Raw genomic sequence first — 25,555 nt, 5'->3', positions numbered from 1 at the left:
CCCTGCTGCTGTTTTCCGTCCCTCGCTGTGATCAGTCTGGTGGGGTAGCCCCGTCTGATTATTTTCTCCTTTCTCCTGGTCCCTCCTCCTCCTGGCTGTGGTCAGCTCAGGGAGCCCCGTCTGACTCCTGCTCTCCATCCCTCTCTCCTCCTCTCCGAGGTCAGTCCGGGGAGCCCCCCGTCCCTCCTCCTCCTGTTCCTGGCAGTGGTCAGCCCGCGGCCGCCCCGTCTGATCCCTCCTCTCCATCCCTTCTCCTCGCCCTGGTCAGTCCGGGTGGCTCCGTCCTCTCTTTCCCTCCGCCCCTTGCACCCTCTCGCCCCCTCCCACGATGTTCGGCTTCTTCGGAAGGAAGCGCCTCCGGAAGCGCCCCTGCTTGGAGCTCGGGGCTCCAGGCCCCTTGGGGTGCGCTCCTCCTCCGCCGGCCCCTGGGCGTGAGGGCGTGGCCGGGGCGTGGCCAGGGCGGGGCGTGTGTCCGCAGCCGGGGCCTGGCAAGATGGCGGCGGTGGCAGCTGTGCTGGGGGCGGAGGAGCCCGAGCTGTGCCTGGAGCTGCTGCCCACCGACCCCCTGCTGCTCATCTTCTCCTTCCTGGACTATCAGGACCTCATCAGGTAAAGGGGGGCCAGGGGTGTCCCGGGGCGGGGGGAGGGGGCCGGGCCGCAGCCTGCCCCTCCCCCGCCCCGCCGGAGCCGCCGCGGCCCAGGCCTCCGCGGAGCCATGTCCCTCCGGGATGCGGGGCCTGGGCTGGGGCGGGGGGGGGGGGGGAGGGAGGCACGGCGCGTTCCCCATGCCCGGCCTGGCTGCGGGCCCGGGAGGGGCAGGGGGCAGGGCCCGGGAGCCCCCCGCCCGGGCCCGGCCTGCGGCAATCGTTGCAGCGCAGACGCGGCAGGACCCGGGGGGCTTACGGGCCAGACAGCCCGACGCCCCCATTTTGCAGATGAGGACACTGAGGCCCCGGCAGTCGGGGCCTCTCAAGGTCACCGATCTGGCGTCCCAGCCCAGCCCCCGTAGCCCCCCCGCCCGGAGACCCCACCGCTGGTCAGGGTGCGCAGGGTCCCTCCCGAGATATTGGTCGTTTGGCCTTCCGAGCCCCGCAGTCACCCCGGGCTGGGTTTTCTCCTCTGCAGCCCCACCCCGGACGGTAGCAAACCCCCTCCCATCCCCCTCTCCCCTCCTTACTGCCTTCAGTGCTGGCAGCCCCCATCAGCAGCGCCCCCCCCATCAGCAGCAGCCCCCCATTAGCCACGACCCCCGAAGTCAGCCCTGGAGAGGTCCTGGGCCGGCTCCACCCTCCCCCAGATACGAAGTAGCCCCGGCCCGGTCCTCCAGCGGTGCACCTTTCCCATCACCCCCATAGAGGACCTGGTGGAAAGCCTGCCCCCCTGACCTTGGCCTTCATCTCCAGGCCACAGCGTCCTCCCCTGGGTCTCTATTTGTACAGTTAGGCATGACCTTGGTCCTGGGAGGCTGCCCCAGATAGTTCTGGAGGGACGCGTACCCTGGAGAGCTCCCAGGAGGGCTTGGGAACCCACCGAGGGCCTTGAAATCTACCAGCTCATCCGAGCCTCCTGCTAAAAATGTGTCGTTACCCATGCACTCCCAAGACCCGGGTTCCATCGTGGCTCTGCCAGCTACTCCCACTGCCTGACCTTCAATCCCTTGTCCTCCTATGAGCCTCCCTTTGCTCATCTGTAAAGTGGTTACAATGTTTGCACTTACCTCCCCCTCGCTGGGCACGGTGGCTGCATCTGCTTCACTGCTTTTTTTTTTTTGTTTGGTCAGTCAGCAAGCACTTGTTTAGTGCTTACTATTGGCCAAGAAAGAAAAAGCTTACTGCATAATGGTCTTCATCCAGGACCAAATGGGTCAACATATGTAAATTGCTTTACCAACCAGCCATTGTTATTGAGGAGTGCCTTACTCATCTTCCAGGATCCATGCTAAATTTGATTTGATCCTGTTTCTAAAACCAGAGGAGGGTGGAGTAGAACAGAAGGCTCCAGGAGAAGGAGGAGGTGTGAAGCACAGTTTGGGCTTTCCCTTTTCTGGGAGAGGCAGTCAGTCTAGAAAGAAGAGGTCAGGCCACCAGGAGGGAAATTCCTCCTGGACTTGGTCTCTGGTGCTGGGCCATGGGAGGTAATGATGGAATGGAATGGAGGGAAATTTCAGGCTGGTACCTTACATAACCTTTCTTGGCTATCAGCCCCCTCCACCAAGCTCCTGCCCATCTCCTATCACCTTGAATTTTTTTGTATATGTGAATATAAGCTTCTTGAAGGCAAGGCCTCTGTCTGCTCTGATTCCTGATAAGATTTAGAACTGGAAATGTGGAAATCTGTCTTCTGACAGGCCCAGAGAGGTTGAATATTAACTGGACTGTTCATATAGGGAGCCATTACCAGGGGCCTAGATTTAGCTCACTCCAAAGCCAGTCTGGTTGTCACTTTCCATGACAAAGTACCTAAGATACTGCATACAAAATGAGTACAAGAAAAATGAAATGAAGTCCATCTTGCTAGGTATAGCTATTTTTGTGCTCCTCCTCCCTGGGACAACAAACCTCATTTCCTACAGCCTTCTTCAGGTTAGGTATTGCTCCAGACAGATGATAGAGCACCTCTTTTCCTGATTCCTGTTTTTAATGCAGAGCTCCTTTTTTTTTGTTTTTTGTTTTTTCCAAATTAGCTGTGGAGCTTTTGAGGTCTGTTAGATGATAAATATATGGAACATTAAAAGTTTGGTGCATTTGAACAACACTGATATGAAACTTGTGGATGGATACCCATGAAGACTCTGTTAGAATAGTAACTACAGTCAAATTGGGTTTTTGGCTGCATAGATTTTTTGTTAATTTAAGGTAAAATTAGGTGAGGATATAAATGTTCCGAGACTGCCCATGGCCCTTGACTGGCAGAGAATTCTAGCAGGGAGTTGCACAAAAATATTTTGCCTAAACCTGGCCTTAATTGTGTTGTTTTACATAAAACAGATTCTCTCCATCACAATGGAGGAAAGGTTCTTGATGCCAAGGCAAGTGTCTTCTAGACCTGTCTGGTCTAAGTTACATTGCAGTTTGAATTGATTAATATGGGGGCTAATTTGCCTGCTTTGCAGGTAATCCTACTGGCCAACACAGGCAGTTTGTTTTTAACTCCTTGTTGCCCTGTTCTCCTGTGGGTATTCTCATATGACTAATAGCAATACTGATTTATGTGGCAGCTGCAGCTGTGTCAGCCGACGATTAAACCAGCTATCAAACCATGATCCTCTCTGGAGAAGACATTGTAAGAAGTATTGGCTTTTGTCAGAGTAAGTATGTGGAGAAGAGAAATGAGCAGTCACCTGATAAAAAGGCTACCAAAAAACCTTAGCCAGGTTGCAGCTGTTCTGAGGCAAATATGACATCCTGTTGTCCCTGCCTGCCTACCTGCAGTCATAGGATCATAGATTTCGAACTAGAAAAAGAGGCCACCTCATGGTTTCCAGGGGAGGAAAGAGACTGAGGGGGAGGTGACACAGCTAGTAAGTATCTGAGCCAGGATTTGAACCCAGGCCTCTAGATTGTCAGTCTTTACCACCTAGCCACCCTATACATTTGATTACTGATATCCATTAGATTACCATGGGTGTGTCTGTTCTCTTTAATAAGATTGAGAAAAGTTTATCCCTAAGAAACACTCATCATAATAAAGGTATTTGTAGGTTTTGATGGTTTAAGGTCCTCAGGCTGACTTCCCTTGTAATTTCCTTAGTGAGGAATTTATTCACCATAGACCCAAATGCTTGTTTTTTGCCCCCTTACTTATCATTGATGTGATAACATCACTGTTTTGCATGTTCCTGGAATCTTGTCTCCCACATTCTTTAACCTCTGACTGTGTGGCTAAAAATGTGAAAGCATTCGGAATAATTTGTTCCTAATCTGCCATATTATTTAATCTGTTATTTAATTTAATATTATTCATTATTTAATCAATCACATATCCAATTCAAAACCACTTTCCAGAAGTTAAAGCAACACCGTATAAGCCTAAATAAAACATCCGGGTAGTTGTCAGCATGTGCCCATGATATTCATAAGATTCTCAAAGTGCTCATTCTTCTCTGTTTAGGGCAGAAAAAATGCAGAAGAACAAAAATTGGAAAACTCTCTTCAAAGACACTTATATTGACCTGGGAAGATACATTCAACATTATGCTACTCTTAAGAAAGCCTGGGATGACCTGGAAAGATACTTGGGACAGAGGTGTCCTAGGATGATCGGATCTCTGAAAGGTGTTGTAAATATTTCTGTTTATCTTTTTTTTAATTGTTAAAGAGGCTAACCTTTTAAAATTTTATTTTTATTTATGTCCTTTTACATCACATTCTTTCCTCATTCATATGGAATTCACCATTCCCTCCTGATAGTCCACCACCTTTTCCAAGATTGGAGAGAGGGGACCTTCCCTGGGGCTTTTATTTCAATATTCTTGTTTATACCATTGTAGTTATATACATTGTATTTGTATGCTGGTTCTGCTTTCTTGACTGCTGCATTCCACACAAGTCTGTTTCTGAATTCCTCATTCATTGATTCTTATAGTTGAACGATATTCCATTCATATACCACCGTGTACAGGGGGCCTCAGTTTGCTTCCAGCTCCTTGCTATCCCTTCCCTTCCTGTCGCCTCCCGAAGTGCTGCTATGAATATTTGGGGGAATATGGAGTCTTTCTAGGTTTGGCATCTTTGGAATGTGTGCTCAGCTGTGGGATCCACCAGAAATTAATTTGAAGACTGCCCAGTGTCCATAAAGCCATATTATGCTTAACATTCAGCTTTGACTTGGAGTCAGATAGGAAGCTGATATTTTTATGAAAAGGACACACCCTACACCCTAATGCTTACCTTGGCATCTTGGCTTGGCAGGGCTGGTTTTTTGGGTAGAATAAGCAGTAATCCTGTACCAGGAGACTAGAAAATACAAGTGTTTGTTAAAATAATAATAACAATAGTGGCCTAAAAGGCAGAACATCTTATTCCATTATCCAGATGAGGAAAGGTTTTGTGATCCACCTAAGGTCACAAAGCTAGCCAACGACAGAGCCAGATCTTCTGAATCCAAATTCAGTGGAGTTTGTACTCCCCTGCCCCCTCCAATACAAAAACCTACCTCCTTTATATAATAACAGGATTTTGGCAAGTACAACTCCATAATAAGGGCTAACAATTATATATAGAGCATCCAGGCTTAAAGTGCCTCGCTTAATCTCCATCTGACCATTTTTACAATGCCCATTTTTGCAGATGAGGGAACTCGAAGCCAGTGGGTATCTGAAGAAGTATTTTCATTCAGGTCTTCCTGACTCCCAGGCCCAGTTGTCTCACCTGCTCTTTAAATGATGTCCAGAGTCATTCATGCCTCATAACATTGTTTGAAGAGCAGGTGGCACATTATCTAGTGACTGGAAGATTCAGTTCTTAGAACACAAGGCTCAGTGGCCAAGCCTGGTGATTTCTCTTGTTAAATGATTTTGACTTGGGTGAGGGGAAGGTGGCCATAAAATATATCCTTTTAATTTTTTAAATGACCCATGTAGAACCTTCTGCAGCAGCTAGGTGGCACAGTGGATGGAGCACTGGGCTTGGGATCAGGAAGACTGGAATCAGTCAAGAAGACTCATCTTCATGAGTTCAAATCTGACCTCAGATACTAACCTGTGTGACACTGGGCAAGTCACTTAACCCTATTTGCCTCAGTTTCCTCATCTGGAAAATAAACTGGAGAAAGAAATGGCAAGCCACTTCAGTATCTGCCAAGAAAACCCCACTTGGGTCACAGAGAATCAGATATGACTGAAACCACTGAATAACAACAAAGCTTTTTAAATTATAAGGACCCATAAAGCCAAATGTAATCGTTATCACTAGCCAGAGTGAGGTGTGCCATGTGGGCGCTGTACCAGCCTCCTCTTTCTCTCATAGGCTTCCAGTGCGTTGTAGAGATCCTCTAGAGAATTTATGGTCATGGAATAGATGAGAAGGTGTGGAGGGCTGGTCATCTCTCCATGGATGAGTTATCACAGCCATCAAAATATAAAGACAAACTTAGGGCATTTAAACAGTAAAGAGAGGCTCTGCTTCAACTCCTTTCCTTCCTTGGGAGTATTAAAAAAAAACAAACCAAGTGTGTGCTCCTGATATCTAATTCCTCCTGTAAAGCCCCCCAGCCCAGTCTGGTAGAGAAATTTTATCATGAACCTACGCTGCCCCGAGTAGGTAGTGATTGAATCTATCAAGCCCTAGAGACTGGTGCTGGCCTAAGTGATGTGTGGCATCAACACTCTGCCCTAGAGAGGTAAGATAGAGAAGCTGGTGGGGTTGGGGACTGGTAGCGTTCCATCTCTTAATGTAGAAGCTCCTTTCTTTGTTTTTTACATCCTTAACACTTTAAAGCATCTTAGATACTAGGGGATCCTTAAAAGAATTTTAATTGGGAAGCTTTAAACAGAATAGCTTCCTTAAAACCCATCTCCTTTGCTAACGCTTCAGATTATTTCCTTGCTGCCGAATAGAGAAAAGGCATTGCCTGACAAACTTCAACTTTGGAATGCATTTGGGTGGATAATAAATACAAAATAACTATGCCTTTGCTCCATGTACACCAGAGAATTTAGACAAGTTCGAATTTAGATAAGTGGGTTTTAGAGTGATTCAATTTTTTTCAGCTCTTCCTGATGAAACTCTGCAGTGTTAGGCGGGGTGATTATCCTGTCTCCAGAACATCATAAATATTTCCACTGAAAGGCTGGAAATCTGTTTTGGTTTTCTTAAGCTCAGCTCTCTTCTCATTTGGACGCATAGGCTTGTGTGTCACTGCTCCCTCTGGTTAAGCAGGCCATTTGGTTGCTGCTGGACAAAAAGGTTTCTCTCAATAGATGATGGTGTGAATAGGGACATAAAAATCAATTGCTTAGAAGACTGAGGAAGGAATGGAGCAGACCAGGAGAGCCAGATTCTAGAGGAGAGTACTCATTATTATTACTGCCACAGAAGAAATGAGCTGTATAATAATCTTTTGGATTTGGGGTCATACAGGAAAGGGAAAATCGTTCAGAACCTAATTGCTACTCAGACACTGGGAGCAGCATACTGGCGATGAGGAACAGCCCATTAGGTAAGGGTTTCTAGTAAAGGAACTGAGGTATCTTAGGAGGTGGTTGAGAATCCTTCCCTTCCAGCCTGAGAGACATCAGTCATCTGGGCAGACAAGATCAGAAGCGAGGATGTAAACCCCACTGCCAAGCAGCAAGAGGCGCAGTGGCCTCAGGATCCCTATGATGGAGGGCACGGCGCCGGTGGTCCCATCGCCCATCTGCAGGGCAGCGTTTCTCAGTGTTCCAAGAATATTTTGTAGTGGAAAGAGCACCAGATATTGAGTTAGAAGACTTGGATTGAGTCCCAGCCCCAACACTCAGTAATAATGATAGTAATGATATCTAGGTAGGGGTCTTTTCTTAGAGTACTAACATGGCTCTAGAGCTTTGATCCTATAATAATATTAATCCTATGATATGAGATAAGAAATAATAGAAATATTATAATAACAAATATTCTAAGTATGATAAAGTTTGGGGTTTTCTTGGCAAAGATACTGGAGCTCTTTGCCAGTTCCTTTTCCAGCTCATTTTACAGATGAGGAAACTGAGGCAAATAAGGTTAAGTGATTTGCCCAGGTCACACAGCTAAGAAGTATCTGAGGCTGAATTGAACTCATAAAGAATCTTCTGGGCCCAGCCTCCACCTAGCTAAAGTACCTACTCTGCCCAGCCCTGTGCTAAGCACCTTACAGCTATTATCTCATTTGATTCCTCACAACAACCCTGGGAGGTACATGCTGTTATTCTCATTTCACAAATGAAGAAACTGAGGCAGGGGTTAAGTGACTTGGCCAGCGTCACACAGCTAAGAAAGCGTTATGAGGCAGAATTTGAACTCAGATCTGACTCCAGGCCCAGCACCCAGCTTCAGTAGTTCTAGTCACATGACCATGGACAAATTATTGAACAGACTTTCTAGAACTGTTACCTGACCTGTTGCCTTTGTTACTCAACTCTCTTTCTCAGTCTTGAGTGTTGATCACCTGACTTCTTCATTGATCAAGAGTCAGTCATTGAACAATGTATGATGCATAGGGATGGATTTTTAGCCATCTAGGCCAATGAAATGAAGAAACCAGGGCCCAGAGTGGGGAAAGGACAGTCCAAGGTAGTGCCTTTTTTGGGGGGGGTGGGGGGAACCACTCCATTATGTATAAATAATATTGGGTAAATAAAGGAAGTATGAGACTGTAAACTAAAAGTATTTGATTCCCAGGTCCCAGATATGGTAGAAACTCACAAGATCCTCCTGTCCCTAGTTTGGGTTCTGCTTCTCATCCTCAAGCTGAGCAGGAAAACTCAGTTCAGATCCATTCTATAGCTGTGTGACCTGGGAATAGTAACCCCTTCCTCCCAGGGTTGTTGTGAGGATCACTATTTGTAATTAATCACTTGGAGGCACTATATAAATGGTGGTTATTATAATTAAATATACTGATGTCTCTGATTGCTGAGAGGCTCCTTCTGCTAAATAAGACCCTCTCTTTTGCCCAGGCACCTTCCCTGGGCCTGTTTGTGAAACTGGAGGAAATTCCAGGCTGGGTTCTTTGAAAAAAGCTGTGAGTTGTACTTAGTTGGGATTTTAGAATAGCTAATCAAAGACTTTATACTTTATAGTTGATTTACTCAATGAAACTAAGACTTGAGTCTAGAGTTTGGTAAACAAAAGGGACCCCTCCCTTCCTTGGGGGAACAAAAATACATTCCCATTTAGTTCTTCCCTCCTGGGACACCAGCACGATACTTGTCTTCATTCTAGGACTTCAGGCCCACTCTTTGGTCTCTAGGATTAATTCTTAATTTTTATTACAAAGCACTGCATGCTTCCATACAGGTTTCCAATAAAATCGCAAAGGTATTGACAAACAAGTCACGATAAGTTTGCAAACAAAACTCCATTTTTCAGTGAATTCTCCCAAAATGCTGGTATATAAAGGGAGAAATGTTGTTAGGAAGATTTGTTTAATGATTATTTCTAAATAGAAAACGATTGCTTATAATGTTAGATTTGGAACGAAAGTTACGTGTAAAAATACGTGGACCTATTTTCAGAGACAGCATGGTCTCCTTTGTAGGGTCCTCCTCTAGATCACTCCCTCTAAATGGGAGGTGTCTCTCCAGATTCTGTCCTGGGCTCTATTCTCTCTTGCCTTTATATCCTGCCATCTCTAGGCAGATGACTCAGATCTAGCTAGGTTGACCCAACCTCTCTGCTGACCTCCAGTCCCACATCTCCAGCTGCCTTTCACACATCTTCAACTGGACATCCAGTAGACATCTTGAACTCACCACGTCCAAGACAATTCATTCCCTTTCCCCTTAAATCCTCCCCAAGTCCTACCTTCGCCATTGCAGTAGAGAGCACCCCCATCCTCCCAGCCCCTCAGGCTCTCACAACCTAGGAGTCATCCTGGACTCCTCACTATCTCCACCCATGCCCCGCCCCCCCCCCCATATCCAAGCTGTTGCCAAAGCCTGATGATTTTACCTTTGAACCATCTCTCCCAGTGCTTAATAAATGTTTATTGATTGATTACTGGTTGAGGACCAATGCTGGAGTTAAGAAGACCTGGGCCATAGTTGTGTGACCCTGGGCAAGCACCTTGAGCAACATTGTGAGAGGATTTATGGGCATGGACCACATGAAAAGGTGCTGAGGGCTGGCCATGGAAGGAAGACTTCCCTAGATGAGTGATCCAAGTCATCAAAATAGAAAGACCAACTAAGGCATTTACATTGTAAAGAGATTCAACTTTCACTTGATCTCCTCTCCTCTTTAGGAGTATTTTTTTTTTTAAAGTAGGGGGTTTAAGGAAAACTTTGTTCTAGAATACAAATCCAGAAGCCCAGAGGGTCCTGGCCCTCCCTGTAGCTCCCATTCTAATGGAAGAAACCATGGCTATAGAGGGAATATGCAAAATTCTCTATACTGAAGTCATTGATCCAGACCAAAAACAAAGATATGTCTTTTCAGTCTTCTTTCTGTTATTTTAAGTTTTAACTAAAGCAAAAGGTTCTTCCACTGGAGAAAAGATGCCAACCACTGAGGGGTTCTGCCCTTACCAGTGGTGAGAAGATACTGGGGCTTTGAGAATGCCAGGAGGATGATCTTCCTCCATCCATCTACCACTGGTTGATAAAAGCAAATGGGCTGCTCACAATTTTTCTGTATTTTGAAATTAAGAGTTTTATAATGTTGATGTACCTACAAAGAACAACATAGAAGTTACATCTGTGGTTGAGAGAGAATTTTCAAACCTTACTTTTAATGTGTTAGGTGGCAGGGTGAGTAGAGCCCCCAGCCTGCAGTTAGGAAGATCTGAGTTCAGATCCAGCCTTAGACACTTAATCACTTTGGGCAAGTCACTTAACCCCCTGCCTCAGTTCCCTCATCTGTAAAATGGGGCTAATACTTCCTAGCATTAGGAAGATCAAATGATAATTGTAAAGTGCTTAGCAAGGTGCTTGGCACCTAGTAAGAGCTGTAGAGATGTTAGCTTATCATCGTGAGTTCTCCTCCCCCACCCCCTAGGGCCTGACTGCCAATCCTATGCTTTCTCCTTGTGTCCAATCTCTTGTTTTATGAGAACAATTCTAGGTTGCTTTTGTGGTGGGGGGTTTTTCCATTTAATTTTTTTCTCTTGCTAGGTTCCTCTCCCACCTCGCTATTCAGCTTGGTTCTTTTGGGAATAAAGCTTAATCCAAGCTGTGTTATTGAGTTGGGAATGGGGAAGGGGGAGATAGTTTTTAGATAAACCTTCGCCTTTTTCCTTGCTCATCTCTTGGGGCTCCGAATTACTTCCTGTTTGTTCCAGTCTAGAGGGCACTGTCCACTGCTGGCACCAACAATGCCCTCATTGACATCCACATAGGTTTGTTGCCCTTGGCCTCTTTATATCACACCGAGAAATCTTAATGGAGACTTTTGAATAACACCCATTTAGAAAGTTTCTGAACACATTTGGTTGTTAATAGTAAAGCTCACTCAGAAGAGTATATTGAATGTAGGAAAATTATCTTCCACAATTTCTATTGTCATTTATAAATAATTTATTTCTTAAGACGAACTTGAGAAAGGGTGGGATTTATGTCATTGAACACTCTGGGGAGCAGAAGGTAGAAGGCTGGGATTTAGAGTCCCACCTGTACTGATTGTGGGACCCTGGTGTCAAATCTCTTAGCCTCTCAGTGCCCCAGGAAATTAAAGGATATGTAAAGTGCGTGGTACCTAGTAGGTGCTTTATAAATGCTTCCTCCCTTCCCTTCCCCTCTCTCAGACCATAAACTGAAGACCAGATAGATGACTTACCTACATTATTAGTTGGAGGAAAACTGATACTTGGGAGAAAACAGATCCAGCCAAATTATTGTATTGTTTCTGGCCATATTTACATGATTTTATTTAATATTCATTGAGATCAATCAGCAAACATTTATTAAGCGCCCACTGTGTACCAGGTATTGTGCTTGCTAGACACCTGGAATACAAAGGCAAAAGTGAAGGGCCTGCTCCCACAGAGCTTACATTTTTTTGACAAGGGAGGCTATATGTATACCTAATTATGTACAGAATAACTAGAGAATACCAGGTAGTTGGGAGGAAGGGCTGAAGCAGGTGGAGCTTAGCAGGAAAGGCTTCCCTATCACAGATGGTCATTAAGAGGGGAAGATGACTTGAACAGGCTTTCTCATTGAGCTAGAGCCTAAAGTGCATTATAAATTTATAAATCTCTACTTCTGTGTAATAGTGACAGTACAGGATCATCTAGAGAGTCATTTGTGCTTTTCCTCTGGCTTTCTGGTGCTGTATTGACCTTCTGAAGGCCCCCCCTTTCTTATCTTTGCAGATAGTGTGGAGGAGCGTGAGCTGGATGCTGTGGAAGCGCAGATTGGGTGCAAGCTTCCCAATGACTATCGATGCTCCTTTCGGATCCACAATGGGCAGAAGTTGGTGGTTCCTGGGTAAGATTCTCTCTCAACCTGAACCTTTTTCTTATTACTTCTCTTATCCTATGAAAGATTCTGGAACTAAACTGTTCACAAGTGAAACTCCCTACAAATGTAATTTACATTCCCCACTTCCCTGTGTCTTATAGGCTTCTAGCAATTAATTCTGCCCTTCCCTCCTTCTGGATGCCTTTGTGGGCTTGAGGCTCCATGTGAAGTCCAGTCCTCAGGAACATCAGCCCTCAAGTGCGATGTTTAGGGTTTGGATGGTGTATTAGGAGGGCAGAGTTTATAATCTCAAAGAGGATCATATACATGTCTGAAAGGTTCGGAACCGCCAGATATAAGAAACTCTCAAAGTAGAAGGCAGAAGAATCAAAATATATATTTAGGCTCCACAGTAACCAACCCATGAACCAGCAACCCCATTTTGATATATTGATCAAAAGCTTCCATGCCCAATAAGTACGCCTTGAAAGAGTAACCAGGAGGCTACAGAGAAGCATGATTGCGTAAAGCAAAATCATGCTTCCCCCTCTATGGTAAAAAGATTACCCACTGGCCTGAAGTCCTTGTTCAGCTTCCTCCCGTAAGTCAGCTCTGCCACTGGCAGCTCCTGCTTCGGCTGTGGCTGTGGCTGTGGCTGTGGCTGTGGCTGTGGCTGTGGCTGTGGCTGTGGCTGTGGCTGTGGCTGTGGCTGTGGCTGTGGCTGTGGCTGTGGCTGTGGCTATAGCAGCCTCTGGCTCCAACGGGAGCTGCTTTTAACCATCCGGCTTCTGCGGGGGTGTAAAGTACGCCGGGGAAAGCACAGGTTCTTTCAATCTGCTTAAGCAAGGTGAAGGGGTTGACCAGGAAAGCACAGGTTCTTTCCATCAGCTTAAGCAAGGTGAAGGGGTTGACCGGGAAAGCACAGGTTCTTTCCGTCAGCTTAAGCAAGGGAAGCAAGGTGAAGGGGCCGACAAGCTTACTCCAGTCCAACATACAAACAGCATTCAGTTCAGGGGAAAAAGCCAAACTAGTCAAGGGCACTTCTTGACTAAGTGCTAAGGAGCCCATTTTTGGTTGCCAACACAGATGGATCCCTGGCAAGGGCTGGAAGAGGAGTGTGAGGCATGTCATTCATTCATCCTTAGTTGTAAATGCAGCTTCAGCCATCATTTCTTAATTATCCTATCACTGAAGGAGATAATGTATATAAAGCTTAAAAGCCTATATTTATAAACAACTATATTCCTATTAGACTAGAACCTCTCAGTGAGCCTTTTTTTGTATTCATCCCTGCTGGAGAAAGCATGGAGCCAGTGGACAGGGAGCTGGCCTGGGGTCAAATTCTGCCTCTGACCAGCTCTGGAGTTTGTGCTAGTTTTCTCTTATCAGTAGAACCATGGGTCGGTCTCTAACCCTATTCTCCAGCCTGATAAGGTACCCATAACAGGGCTAATTCAACGCCCATTCAATTGAATTGAACGGGAGTCCCCAGCCACCTCCTCCCTCCAGCCCAGCCTTGCCTTCCCACAGCTAGCCCAGGGAACACCTGAGAATTCCAATTGTACAGTAAGTAGCAGCAGGGGAGCTCTCAGATCTCCTGGAGAGCCTTTTGTTGGCTTTCTGTCACTCAATTCACTAAAGAAAGGGTTAGGGAATTATCACTTTGGGTTCACAGGTGACCTGCATTTCAGATTCAAGACTGTGGAAGGCCTGTGCCATAGAAGACAGACATGGGCATGTGCATCTCAGCCAACTGTTCATGGCCATGGGTTAGCAGATTAGGAAATTCATGAATTGAGTTCTAAAAGAATTCCTGTGAGCTGGAACTTTGCGTTTTTTGGTTTTGTTTTGAATTATGAAGACCTTGTGTCCGGTTTGAGAGAAACTGGGCTGAGTTTGATGGGTATATGAAATGGAAGACATGTGAAATTCAAAGGGCCTTGATTCCTTTTAATCTTATAATGCCCCTCATTTCTCATTTAGTGAATGTTTAAGAAATGTTGATTAATGTAATCTAATGAAGGCCGAATAGTTAATATGGAAGTGGAAACAGTGCTCTAACCTGTGATTTCAGTACCCAAAAACTTACTCTAGAGCTTAGTCTTTTTTTGAATGTTGAAATATTTCATTTATATAGCATGAAACTAGGTTTTTGAGTTTTTATCAACATAGGTACATTTAGGGAAAATCTTGGTGAATTGTAGCTTAGTCTTGAAGAATTCTTGGGGTATTGAGAGGGATTAAGTAGAAAGTGGGTCTCCCTGACTCAGTTCTTGCCCTCTGCCTGTGTATTAATAAATTTTCTAATTTGCTGTGTGGTCAGACTTCTAGAGACAACAGAAGATCCTTTTTTGGGGCACAGTACCAAGGCGATTGTACCATGTGGGTCAGGAGCTAGTCACTGCCTGTGCAGGACTAGCCTGGCTAGGCCTTATGAGGACTGAACTCCCAAATTTCAGAGGCAAAGTTAAATGGGAGACCATTTTGAGCTAGAACAGTCTCCAGAGGTCCACCAGAACACGGGCCATGGGGATCAGTGTAGGAGCATTCTCTGTACCTTCCATCTCCAAACCAATGATCCTACTTAAAGATTCCCAGATTCCCAAGCCCTTTGAAGACAGCAGGCTGGGATCACCATGACTTAATATTGCAGGTCTAACTAGATTCCATACAGTACATACTTCATGGGATTACACATTTATTTCATGTAATTCAGACTTTCTGTATTCCAACTCTGCTTCATGGATCCCTTGGAGTAATAGACATGGCAGCATCTAGCATTGTGCCGCAGGTTGGTTTGAAATGAGTCTGCTGCTAATCCACCTAAGGGACTCCGAGGGGATGTCCCTGACCTCAGGGACAGCCGCTGTATAACTTGTACCCTTCTGTATTTTCCTCTTTGACTGAAGGTTGATGGGAAGCATGGCCCTCTCCAATCACTACCGCTCTGAGGATTTGCTGGACATCGACACGGCTGCTGGCGGATTCCAGCAGAGGCAGGGCCTGAAGCAGTGTCTGCCGCTCACTTTCTGCATACACACTGGGCTGAGTCAGTATATGGCGCTGGAAAGCGTAGAAGGCCGAAACAAGTATGAGATCTTCTATCAGTGTCCAGTAAGTAGCATTTCCCACGTCTGAGGTGGAGGTACCAGGTGTAAGGCTTGGCATCGGGCACAGTCAGAGCCTAGCTTTACTGGCTGCCAGGAAGCTTTTAAGACCACAAGGAGGGAAACTGGAGATTTTTAGCAAGATCCCTTATATCTTGAAGAATCTGTAGAAGTCTTTTTGTTGAAATAATTTTAGGTATTTCACTGACTGTCTTGAAGTCTCAGCTGTTGATTATTTTCTTTTCTTTCAGTAGGTAACTGAGTTGTTTTAAAACTGAGTATTCTAGGGGCAGCTAGGTGGTACAGCGAGTAGAGTACCAGCCCTGGCGTCAGGGGGACCTGAGTTCAAATCCAGCCTCAGACACTCAACACACTTACTAGCTGTGTGACCTTGGGCAAGTCACTTACCCCCAATTGCCCAGGAAAAAAAAAAGAAAAAAAAATTGAGTATTCTAGGAGGTCATGTTTTTGTCCATTTTGTATCTATACCACTCCCTAGGGGTGACAATTCAGATCCCTTGAAACAAAAACATTTTCCCGTACTTTGATTTCTGCTCTTAATGTTTCACATTTGTAATAAAATTACCCAAAGGTACATAGATTTCCTTTTTTTCCCCCTTCAAATGCCTCTATTAGGTCTTAGAATCCCTCATTATAATTGCAACCCCTCATTATAATTGCAATATGCTTTTAACTCTAAAACCATGTTTATTATCAAAAACTCAAATGAAAAATGAGAGGCAAGTATGACTTAGTCACTCCAAGTGACCTTAGAGCCTCTGGCCTGCACTGGCTATATGACTGGACAACCTCTCCCAGGCAATTCAAAGGTTAGATTTTGCAGAGCAGGTATTAATCCAACATTGGAGGAAAGGGATTTCTTACCAGGAATTCCTTACCCAGGGACCATCAAAAAGGAGAAAATATGTCCTGGCTTTCTGAAACATGATGTGCCTCCTTAAAACATTTAGGATGTTTAAAAGAGCCATGGTTTTTTATGGTAATACCAATGTTCAAAGTACATCTTTGTAAAATCTTAAGGTGCTCTATGATGGTGAGCTCTTGTTTTTATATGGCTTTTCATTTTTTCCTCAGTGTTTTCATCTCTTACCTCTTTTTTTGCCCTCACAGCCCACCTTTGAAATAAGAAAGCTAGACATCTCTTTTGACAGTTGGGGAAATTGAGGCCCAAATAGAAGTGATTTGCTCAAGGTCACATGGAATTAGTGGCATAGCTGGGACTTGACCCTTGGGCCCTTGGTCTTCAACCCAAGGTCCCTTCTCTTCAGCTTCCTAGTTAACTGTTTTTATTTTTTTTTTAAAGTACATGACTCCACACCCAATGACCAAGGTAGAGCTCATGAGAACAGGACATGCTGATATTTGGGTAGTGAAGGCCATGTCTCCAGCATGCTAGTTTTTAAATGAGGGTTGTTGGGGGGTTTTTTTGGTGGGAGCTGGGAAGTTGGGGGAGGGTTGGGTAATACTTGGTTCCAGCGAAGAATAATATAGAAAGGAAGTTAATTTGATTTCAGCAATTACAATGTACCTTTTCTAATCTAGGACCAGATGGCTCGGAATCCATCAGCAATTGATATGTTTATTACAGGTAGGAAAAAATATATACATTTGTTGGCTCCTCACTCTACCCCCAAAAGAAGTTAGTAAAGAGCTGTTTGTGCTTAGTTCTTGGTGAAATGTTGGTTGGTTGATTGATAGTACAAAGCTCTATGCTTAGGCCGGCTTCAGGAGAGTGCCCAGCTTGGTTTGTGGAGCTGTGTCCTGCTGATCGGAATCAGTAAACATCAGTAAACATAGATAGACTTATGCCCTGTTGTATTTCTTTGTTTGCTGCATGAAGGTTGGTTTTCTTGCATACCTTCTTTTTGGACCTGTGTAACAGCAGCTTTTTGCAAGCCCAGGTTTTCAGTTGTAGGTGTCCGTCACCAGAGTGGCAAACACCATTGTGTGCCCAGCCTACCTGGGCCCCAAAAGGAGGGGATATAATAAGTGGAGCTCACTTCTCTGGTTGTCTGTTCTCTTCTTGTTTGGCTTAATGGCTTATGTTAAGAGGAGTCTCTTAATTCTCCAGGCTGCCTTTTAAAATGTACTGCCAGTACCCATTCTTATGAGCTCAGAGTAAAAGGATATTGCATCCTCACTTGTTTGATGGAACATTTTCTCTACTGACCTACCAGGTTGGAGTGCAAACTCTTGAAGGGCAAAGGCTATCCTTTGCCTTTATTTGCATCCCTCACACTTAACATAGTGCCTGGCACATAGTAGGTGCATAGTAAATGTTTGATGGAGAGCAAGGAGTTGCATGCTTTGGTATCTGCTAACACTACACAGTATGGGTGGGTCCAGGCCCCAGTTTGCCTCTCACCTTGCTCAAGAGAGGCTTTGGGTTCTAAACTATGCATCGTCTATGAAGTAGGAGCCATGTTCTTTTTGATCATGTGGCCTGTGCTGCTCTCTGGAAAGCCACTCACTTTCCAAGCAGGCATGTGGTTTGCCTCCCTTGGTGCTGAGTCGTCTTAGAAATGAAAGGCTGATTCAGTGCAGGTACACTGTGCTGTAAGCAGAGAAATATAGCTGCAGCTGTCCTTAGGATAGCATAGCAAAGGGGTAAGTGGGAGAAGCTTCCATGGCCAGGGAAGGGGGCAAAGCTGAGGGGAAGCACTTGGACAGGTCCTGGACAGATGGCTGCACTCTGAGAATCCAAATGAAGAAATTAAGGGAATGGTATTACCAATGGAATTGCCACAGGTTCCTTTAGGTAGTAAGTTTCCAGTGATTTCATATGTATAAATTATATATTGCTTGCCTTTTCAGTGACCAGGGAAAGGGGTGAAAGGGAAGGAGAGAATTTGGAGTTCAATTTAAAAAAAAGAATGCTAAAAAAATAGTAAGCTTCCTTAGTACCTTTCAGGTACTTGATTGGACAACATTAGGTTTGTATGGACTCCGGGGATTTTATCTCTCACAAAGTGAGGTAGGCATATCCTGTATAATGTAGGATCACAGAAGAAGACAATTATACTGTATCAGAATATGTAAAAACACAAGAAATGCTGCTTGTGTATCTCCGGTTTTAGAGAAGCCCCACGTAGTTTTGAGTGGAGCAGTAATGGAGCTTCCGAGCAAATTTCCAAGTCTGTTTGCCATAGCCTTGGTACCCAGGACTGACTTCCTGGAATTCCCTTAGACTTTCCGTGCACAATACGGAAACAGTGCCGATGCCCTTGGTGCTGCTGTCCTTGCCTGGGTTAGCGCTGATGAAGTACCTACTCTGGGCCAGGCACTATGCCAGACACTGGGAATATAAGTCCAAAGGATGAACCCAACAAGTGGGTGTACACCGAATAAATAGGAAGGGCTCCATGCACAAGGCTGTGATGGAAGGATCCAGAGTGGGCCATGGTGCCTCTTGGAACAAACAGCTTTTCTGCTTCCAATCTCACTCCTCTGTCTCCCATTTTATCTGCCTTAATCTCACATGCTGGAAGGATGAAGTGCTTTTCACTTTATGCTACGCTTGAATTATTACACACTTTCAAGACCATTTCCTTTCTGCCTCCTCCCCTCCCCATGGGTCCTGTTGGTGCCACTACCAAGATATTTTAGTGGGGAACAACTTCCCAAAGCAACAATGATTGAATCTTAGGGTGGAATACTCCTCCGGAAGGGAGAAGCAAAATCGGTGGGACTTAAAGGTCTAGAAGGAAACTTAGCTGTCTTGTGGTCCAGCAGCCTCTCTTTGCCCCTCAAGAAACTAAGGCCCAGAAGGGGCAGGGATTGGCCCAAGGACATGCAGCTCAGTCCATGATTCCTGAGCCAGCGTTATTCCAGGCTACCAAGATGAGTCTTTGCCTGCTGTGTCTTCTAAATAGAGTCCGATTGATGGAACTGATGAATTCAATTGAACTGACCTGTGGACAGACTTAGCTGGTTTTGTAAAACCTTTATTTTTCCCATTTCTTGTGGCTTACAGGTGCTTCTTATTCGGAATGGTTTACCTCTTACGTGCACAATGTGGTAACCGGGGGCTACCCTATCATCAGAGACCAGATTTTCAGGTATCTTCCTATTCTGAGGTGGCATCTGCAAAGACTTCCTGGTTTCCCTAAGATGTATCCTTCATTGATAGGAATTCACTGAAGTCACGTAGACACGCCTTGGGACCATAGGATATCAGAGTTATAATGCTTTAGTTTTTACTTGACAGAGACATTTGTCTGTTTATTGACCAGAAATAGCAACTGGTACCTTTGTAGACTTTAAACAATTACTAAAATGAAGGGCTCATCTGTAACTGACCTCCCTCGAATACTATGAAAATCCAAGTGTTATTGTTTGGTATAGTTTGGGGGTGGGGGTGGGGGTGGGGATGGGGATGGGGAAGTACATATATAGATATATAAAATGGCCCATATGATTTTGGTAATTTTTCTTCTGTTTACCCCGGACTATTTCTAATTTCTAGAATCACATCAACTATACTCTCTTTTATAAACGTTAGTCAAATATAAGCTACTGTGAATCCCAGATCTAGCAGACAGATTAAATGGACGAACACTTGTTTGGAAGTGAAGTCTGACTGCTGAGTTCCATTTGATAACAGAAAAAGACCTCCCTGTTAGAAAATTCGTTTTTAATTTTCATAATGCAGTTGAGGCTTAGCCTGGATGTTTCTTCCCACAGGATAGCTTTTCTTGTCTCTTGTGTTATTTTTTTAATCTTAGAGAACTGAAATAAGGGATTCAAAAGATAATTCTCTGTCTTGGTTATGTAGGTATGTTCACGATAAGGGATGTGTGGCAACAACTGGAGACATCACGGTGTCGGTGTCCACGTCATTTCTCCCAGAACTTAGTTCTGTTCATCCGCCTCACTATTTCTTCACTTATCGCATCAGGTGAGCATTAGGCGTAGTTCCTGCAGGTTCACTTTGTTTGATTTTATTTTTTACCATTTTTAAACATCGTGTAATGAAACATTTGAAGGGGCATTTTCTGGAGGTGGTTTTCATGGTATCTCACATTCTTGGGCATATATCTTTTCATCTACATTAGATATTGTTTTTCTAAGGTTTTTATCATTTACGCTTATTTTGGGTTTTTATTTCTAAAATCTTTTAAAATCCCATGATCAGTTAATGAACCTTCTCAAATTTGCTAAACGTTTTCCTCTGAGTGTGTTAGATATTGGTAGGGGGTCTAAATCTATTGTACAAAGTAGATCTTTGTATGTACATACCCATCATATGTACACCTGAGTGTGCTCCTTAGGAGGTGGGGACTAGGCTGGATTTCTCTCTGCCCCTTCCCCATGACTAAATGCATTTTACATAGTAGGCATTTAATATATTCTTATTGAATGAATTCATTTTCTTATCTAAGGTCAAGGAGCTACCTGAACAGATCTGCTCTGAGGCGTCCACAAAGGACTTTACCTCTGTTTCAGGTTGCCAGTTAAAACTTACACCTCAGATTTAGGTACTGCTTTGTCACTTTGGGTGACAGTTTTGACCATTTTTCGGGGGGGGGGGGGGTGAGGGGCACCAGTTACAGGTGAGGCCCTTGTTCCTCCAATTAGTCTTTGTTCTAACTGAACTTCTTAGAATGCCCTGGAGACCTGAGAGGCTGAGTGACTTTACTAGAGTCACACAGCCAGCACGAATGGAGGTAAGTAAGCCATGAGCCCAGGTCTTCTCGCCTTCTCTCCCCTATATGCTGCCATGTTTGTTTGAATTATTGTTGTTGTTGTTGTAATTATTAAATGAATGACCATATATGGTTACTCTAAAGCATCCTCCATGTAGGCTTTCAAAAGATCCCATTCATCTCATCACAGGTGACACAAGCAGATGAGTTGGGTTTTGACTGAGGTTTTAAAAATATACCACAGATTCCCTAAGTGTTACAAGTCTGGATACAATTCCTTTTGATGATGTTGTTTGTTCTCGAAGCGGACCAATGACATCAGGAAGGTGACGTCTTGACTTGCAGGTGAATTGGATTTAGGTGAGGCAGAGCTGTGCAGTCATCAGCCTCACTGTCTCTTCTAGAGTCACTGGAGTCCAACAACTGCCGATGGCCCCCACAATTCCTTTTGAATAAAAAGGAAATGCTTGTTTTTCTCATTTTTCTAGGATTGAGATGTCTAAAGATGCTCTTCCTGAGAAGACTTGTCAGTTAGACAGTAGATACTGGAGAATCACCAACGCCAAAGGTGAAATCGAAGAGGTTCAGGGGCCTGGAGTGGTGGGTGCGTATTGGAACCAGAGATTCGGGTGCCTTTGTTGGCTGCCAATCATACAGATTTTGTGAGAAAACAGATAGCAATTAGTCATCTTGGTATGTTTTCAGGCATTGTTATGTTCAGAAATGTAATGGATGAGTTTCCTTATCCTATTTCTTGGGCATGATTATTTAAGGGTGAATGCCTCCTTCTTGGGCCATGACCTACAGAGTGGCTTGGGCTGGGGCCAGTTTCATATTCAGCTGCTCTGAGTGAGGCTGGTAAGTGGCCCAAACTTCATCACCAGATGTGTTTTATTTGTCTCCAGCCCCTTCTTGCCATTGGCTGCTTTTGCTGGATGGGTTTGGTTGTCATTGGTCAGGATCTTGTACTGGAATCTTTTTATGGCCAGGGTTTCTTAATATTTTAAGCCATATGCTGATTATATAATCATTCTGTTAAACAAATTAAGATGAAGCTGAGGCTGTCCTAATTAATTTCCAGAGCTAGAATAGTTATGTTCTCTCTGTGCTAATTTTTCCCTAAGACTTCAAGAGAATTTATTATTCTTAACATTTCACCTTTGTGCCCTAGGCCTCTGTCAGAGCTAATAGCATCAGACTTTGACTCAGACATTTTCATATCTTGGTGCCAAAAATTCTTTTTAGAACTTAAATTTTCAATTTTTCTGTACTATACTGTCTCCCTGGTCTAGGAGCCAGCAAGACAACCTGGCTTCTAGTTCCCAGCCTCTGACACTTAGTTCTCAGGACTCAAGGCAGTCACAGGGCAGGTGCCAGCCTGCTTTGGTGGCAGGGGTTCAAGGAGTTTCCTCACTTGGAATTCCCTCTATAGATCTGTGAAATCACAGGTCTGGTCCCTTGCCTCTCCTGTCCCAGAGGACACATGTTCATGTACCCTGTGTTTCTCCCCCAGGAGAGTTTCCCATCCTCAGCCCTGGCCGGGTCTATGAGTACACCAGCTGTACCACCTTCTCCACCACATCAGGATACATGGAAGGACATTATACCTTTCATCTCCTTTACTACAAGGACAGGATATTCAACGTGGCCATTCCCAGATTCCATATGGTGTGTCCCACCTTCAAGGTCTCCACAACCCCAAGGGTAAGCAAGCTAACGTGGGAAGAAGGTTAGTCTTTCTCAGGACTCAAAACCAGTAAGCTAGCTTGCTTTGAGTTAAACAACAGCCATTGGGCAGGTTAGCATCTGAGCTCCAGGGTTCAGCTTCAACGTGGGTGGCCTACTTGCCCCACCAGCTTCTGGGGCTGTGTTCATCTGAGTACTTAGTAAATGCAAGTACTCTTATTCAGAGACTCTCCAACCACCTTTCTGTGGGAAGAACAGCTCTTGCTGACCCAACAAGCCTTCTGTTCCATCCTTAGGAGAGCTTGAGAAATGTGCCCTGGCAAAGGCAAGAGTAGGTGGAGGAGATAGGGGATCATTACCACTCCCCCATCTTTACTAAGGGATTTTCTGAGCTAGGCCGGCTGCCACTTATAAAAGCTACCAGTAGAGGCCGCCCTACCTAAAAGCTTTCTGGTTTTGTTTTTGTTTTTTTAATTTCCCACACCCTTTAAATCACTGGATAATGACATTTTAGAACTAGAAGGGGCATTAAAGTTGATCTAATCCAACCCCCTCCTTTTAAAGGTGAAGAAACTAAAGCTCATGGAGTGATGTGACTTGTCCCTCTTATAAATTCCATCTTGGATGGCTCTCCTCCATTGTCTGCCTTGTTGTGCTGCCATTTGAAAATCTGTGTTTGTCCAGAACGGTTAGGGACTTCACTCTCAGTGCTCTATTATCACCAGATTTCGATCAGCTTTTAGATTTTTAGTTTCATGACTGAGTGTGTAACTCAGAAGGCGCTATGTTGGAGCTTTCAGGTTGGATAATTAAATCTGCAGTAAAATGAACAGGCTGAGAAATAAAGGATCACCTACTCAATGATGTGATTCTATCCCAAGGAGACCAGCCATGAGGAATGTTCTGTGATCGAGGAAGACGAAGAAGAAGAAGAAGATTCTACAGATTCTGACGACTATGATGGGCCCAGACTCGTCAACTACTCTCCGGCCCCAAGCCACTGTCCTCGGCACACCTGAGCACCCAGGTGTTTCCGAAGAGTGTAAATAAATAACAGGGCTGTTCCAGTCACATCTATCTCCGGGCGGCAAGCCAGCAGTGGGCCAACCTGTGGTTTCTACCAGACATTTATCTTAGGAGTTGGTTTGGGTTTTTTGTGTTTTCTGTAAGACAGGAGGGGAAAGGAAGGCTTCTTTTTTTTTTCCTTTTGTCAAATGGGAAATTTGTTCTCAAGCTGTGGGGCTAGTATTACTGCCTCGTTAAAGTATTTCATATTTGTAATATTTACAGAAGCTGGGTGTGTGTGGGGGGAGGCGGGGAGGGTTGTTTTTATACATTGCAAATGTAGCAGCATTAGAAAGGGTAGAAGTGCAGATCTGTAAGAGCCGCCATCTTCAGTCCTTGGCTTATCATTTCCTGCCATTGTGAGTTGTATACAGAGGAAACACTTGCAATTAGGCCTTTTTAGCCCGGAAATCCTATTTGAGAGGGTCCTCTCTGTGTATTTCCACCAGAGACACCAGGGACCCTTCATGGTTGACTTCAGTGACCGGGAACTAAAAATGGTCTTTCTCCCCTTGAAGACAATCCATCCTTGAATTTAATTTTAGATGACAAAATCCTTACCATTGCAGTCATTTTAGAATGTGTGGTATATTAAAGCATATGCTGTGTTGTTCACTGCTAACTGGAGCAATCTTGGCAATGACCCCCATAGTATATACATTTGTAAATACGATTTCTGGTTTTTTCTGCTTTATACACTGTCTTAACTTTGTGATAAGTGACATGAATTTTATGTTAAGCTAAATTTGTTTTCCTGAAACATGGGTTTTTTGTAATTATCAGATTCTGAATTTGGAATGAAATCTTGCAGGTGTTTAAAATCACATATTTAAAAGTAACTTGGGTTTTGATCTCATCTGTTTAATATCACATTCAAAAATTTTCCTGTTTCTGTAAATTGACGTTACTTAGCATTGTCTTTGCTTGTTTGAAGCAGAGGTTGGTCAGCATTGCTGCTGGAGTGCAGCAGGCCCCATTCCTGGGTTATTTGGGTTGGGACCATTCTGTGGGGTGTGTTTTCTAGCTCGTGCTCTAGCGAGAGCGTGCGCGGGCACACACACACACACACACAAGTTCCTTTGTTAGGCTGCATAAAAGGGCATGAAAGCAAAATTCCTGGCTCTTGACCTCCCTCTGGGGCCTGGTCTGCATCTCCCCAGCAGACCTGTGCTCCCAATCACCTAGCCTCTTCTCAGCCTGGCTACCAAGTGGCGTGACCTTGGGCCAGTCAGACCCTTCTCTGGTGCTTTGGTTTCCTCTGTAAAAGGAGGGCTTTGGCTGCATGTGCTCTTCTCAATCCTGTGAGCCTGTTAACCTCAGACATGTACCGTGTGTAGAGTTCATTTCCCAAAAGGGCATTTTGCCTGTTGACGTTTAGAAGACCTGGTTTCTGTCCTCAAAGATCTTGCTATTATAATAAACAGACTGGGCTCTTAAGTTTCCACTTAGTGCAGGTTAATAATTCTTCAACATTGCTCGTCCTGGTTTTGCCCTCAAGGGCCAGATGAAACAAATTAATCCTCAATACCTGAACACAGCATCATTCGAGGTCACCCTCCCAAAGGCCCTTCCGCTGCCATCCTCCTGGCTGGCCTTCTTGGGACATTATCAGTTTTCTTAAGTCACTTAAATTAAGGCTTACCAGTGGCCTGTTAGGGACAAAGTAACACAAGAATTAGGGTTAGCTCTGTGGAAAGGTTTGGCATCACTCAACAAGCATTGTCTGTTGTGTACCAGGCCCTTGGGATCCAAAGCTTATATTCCATTGGGGGATATGACCTGGTCAGGGGGAGAAGTGAATAAAAGCAGAGGGTGGCAGGAAGAGAGCACTTAAGTTGAGAAAAGTGGTTTTATGAAGTTACTTCAAATTAAGCACTCTTAAATACGATGCTTCTTACATTTAAAAGGTGCCATTTCTGGCAGTGTAATGGGCCACTGGGAAGTGATATTGGTAG

At 44.6% G+C, this 25,555-nt stretch overlaps 1 protein-coding gene across 1 annotated transcript; it reads left to right on the top strand.

Annotated features, from left to right (window-relative positions):
* The first annotated feature begins 48 nt into the window (after positions 1 to 48).
* On the top strand, positions 49 to 25,044 carry FBXO3 (F-box protein 3). The gene is made up of 11 exons (XM_036764034.1): positions 49 to 609; positions 3,218 to 3,307; positions 4,111 to 4,274; positions 11,989 to 12,103; positions 14,986 to 15,190; positions 16,747 to 16,792; positions 19,178 to 19,262; positions 19,979 to 20,101; positions 21,338 to 21,453; positions 22,363 to 22,553; positions 23,417 to 25,044. The coding sequence occupies exons 1-11, from the start codon at positions 329 to 331 to the stop codon at positions 23,552 to 23,554; spliced, it is 1,554 nt and encodes a 517-aa protein (XP_036619929.1). The 5' UTR covers positions 49 to 328; the 3' UTR covers positions 23,555 to 25,044.
* Positions 25,045 to 25,555: the final 511 nt, after the last annotated feature.

This window comes from Trichosurus vulpecula, chromosome 6 (genome assembly GCF_011100635.1).
Source record: "Trichosurus vulpecula isolate mTriVul1 chromosome 6, mTriVul1.pri, whole genome shotgun sequence".
Classification (NCBI taxonomy): domain Eukaryota; kingdom Metazoa; phylum Chordata; class Mammalia; order Diprotodontia; family Phalangeridae; genus Trichosurus; species Trichosurus vulpecula.
Note: the sequence above shows the minus strand (reverse complement) of the source record. Positions and strands in the feature narration are given on the sequence as shown.

Bases quoted from the DNA above. Each gene is read 5' to 3' on its own strand.
- FBXO3 (XM_036764034.1), top strand. From the start codon at position 329: ATGTTCGGCTTCTTCGGAAGGAAGCGCCTCCGGAAGCGCCCCTGCTTG. The intron at 12,104-14,985 runs GTAAGATTCTCT...CTTTGACTGAAG, and splicing joins CAGAAGTTGGTGGTTCCTGG to GTTGATGGGAAGCATGGCCC. The intron at 15,191-16,746 runs GTAAGTAGCATT...TTTCTAATCTAG, and splicing joins AGATCTTCTATCAGTGTCCA to GACCAGATGGCTCGGAATCC.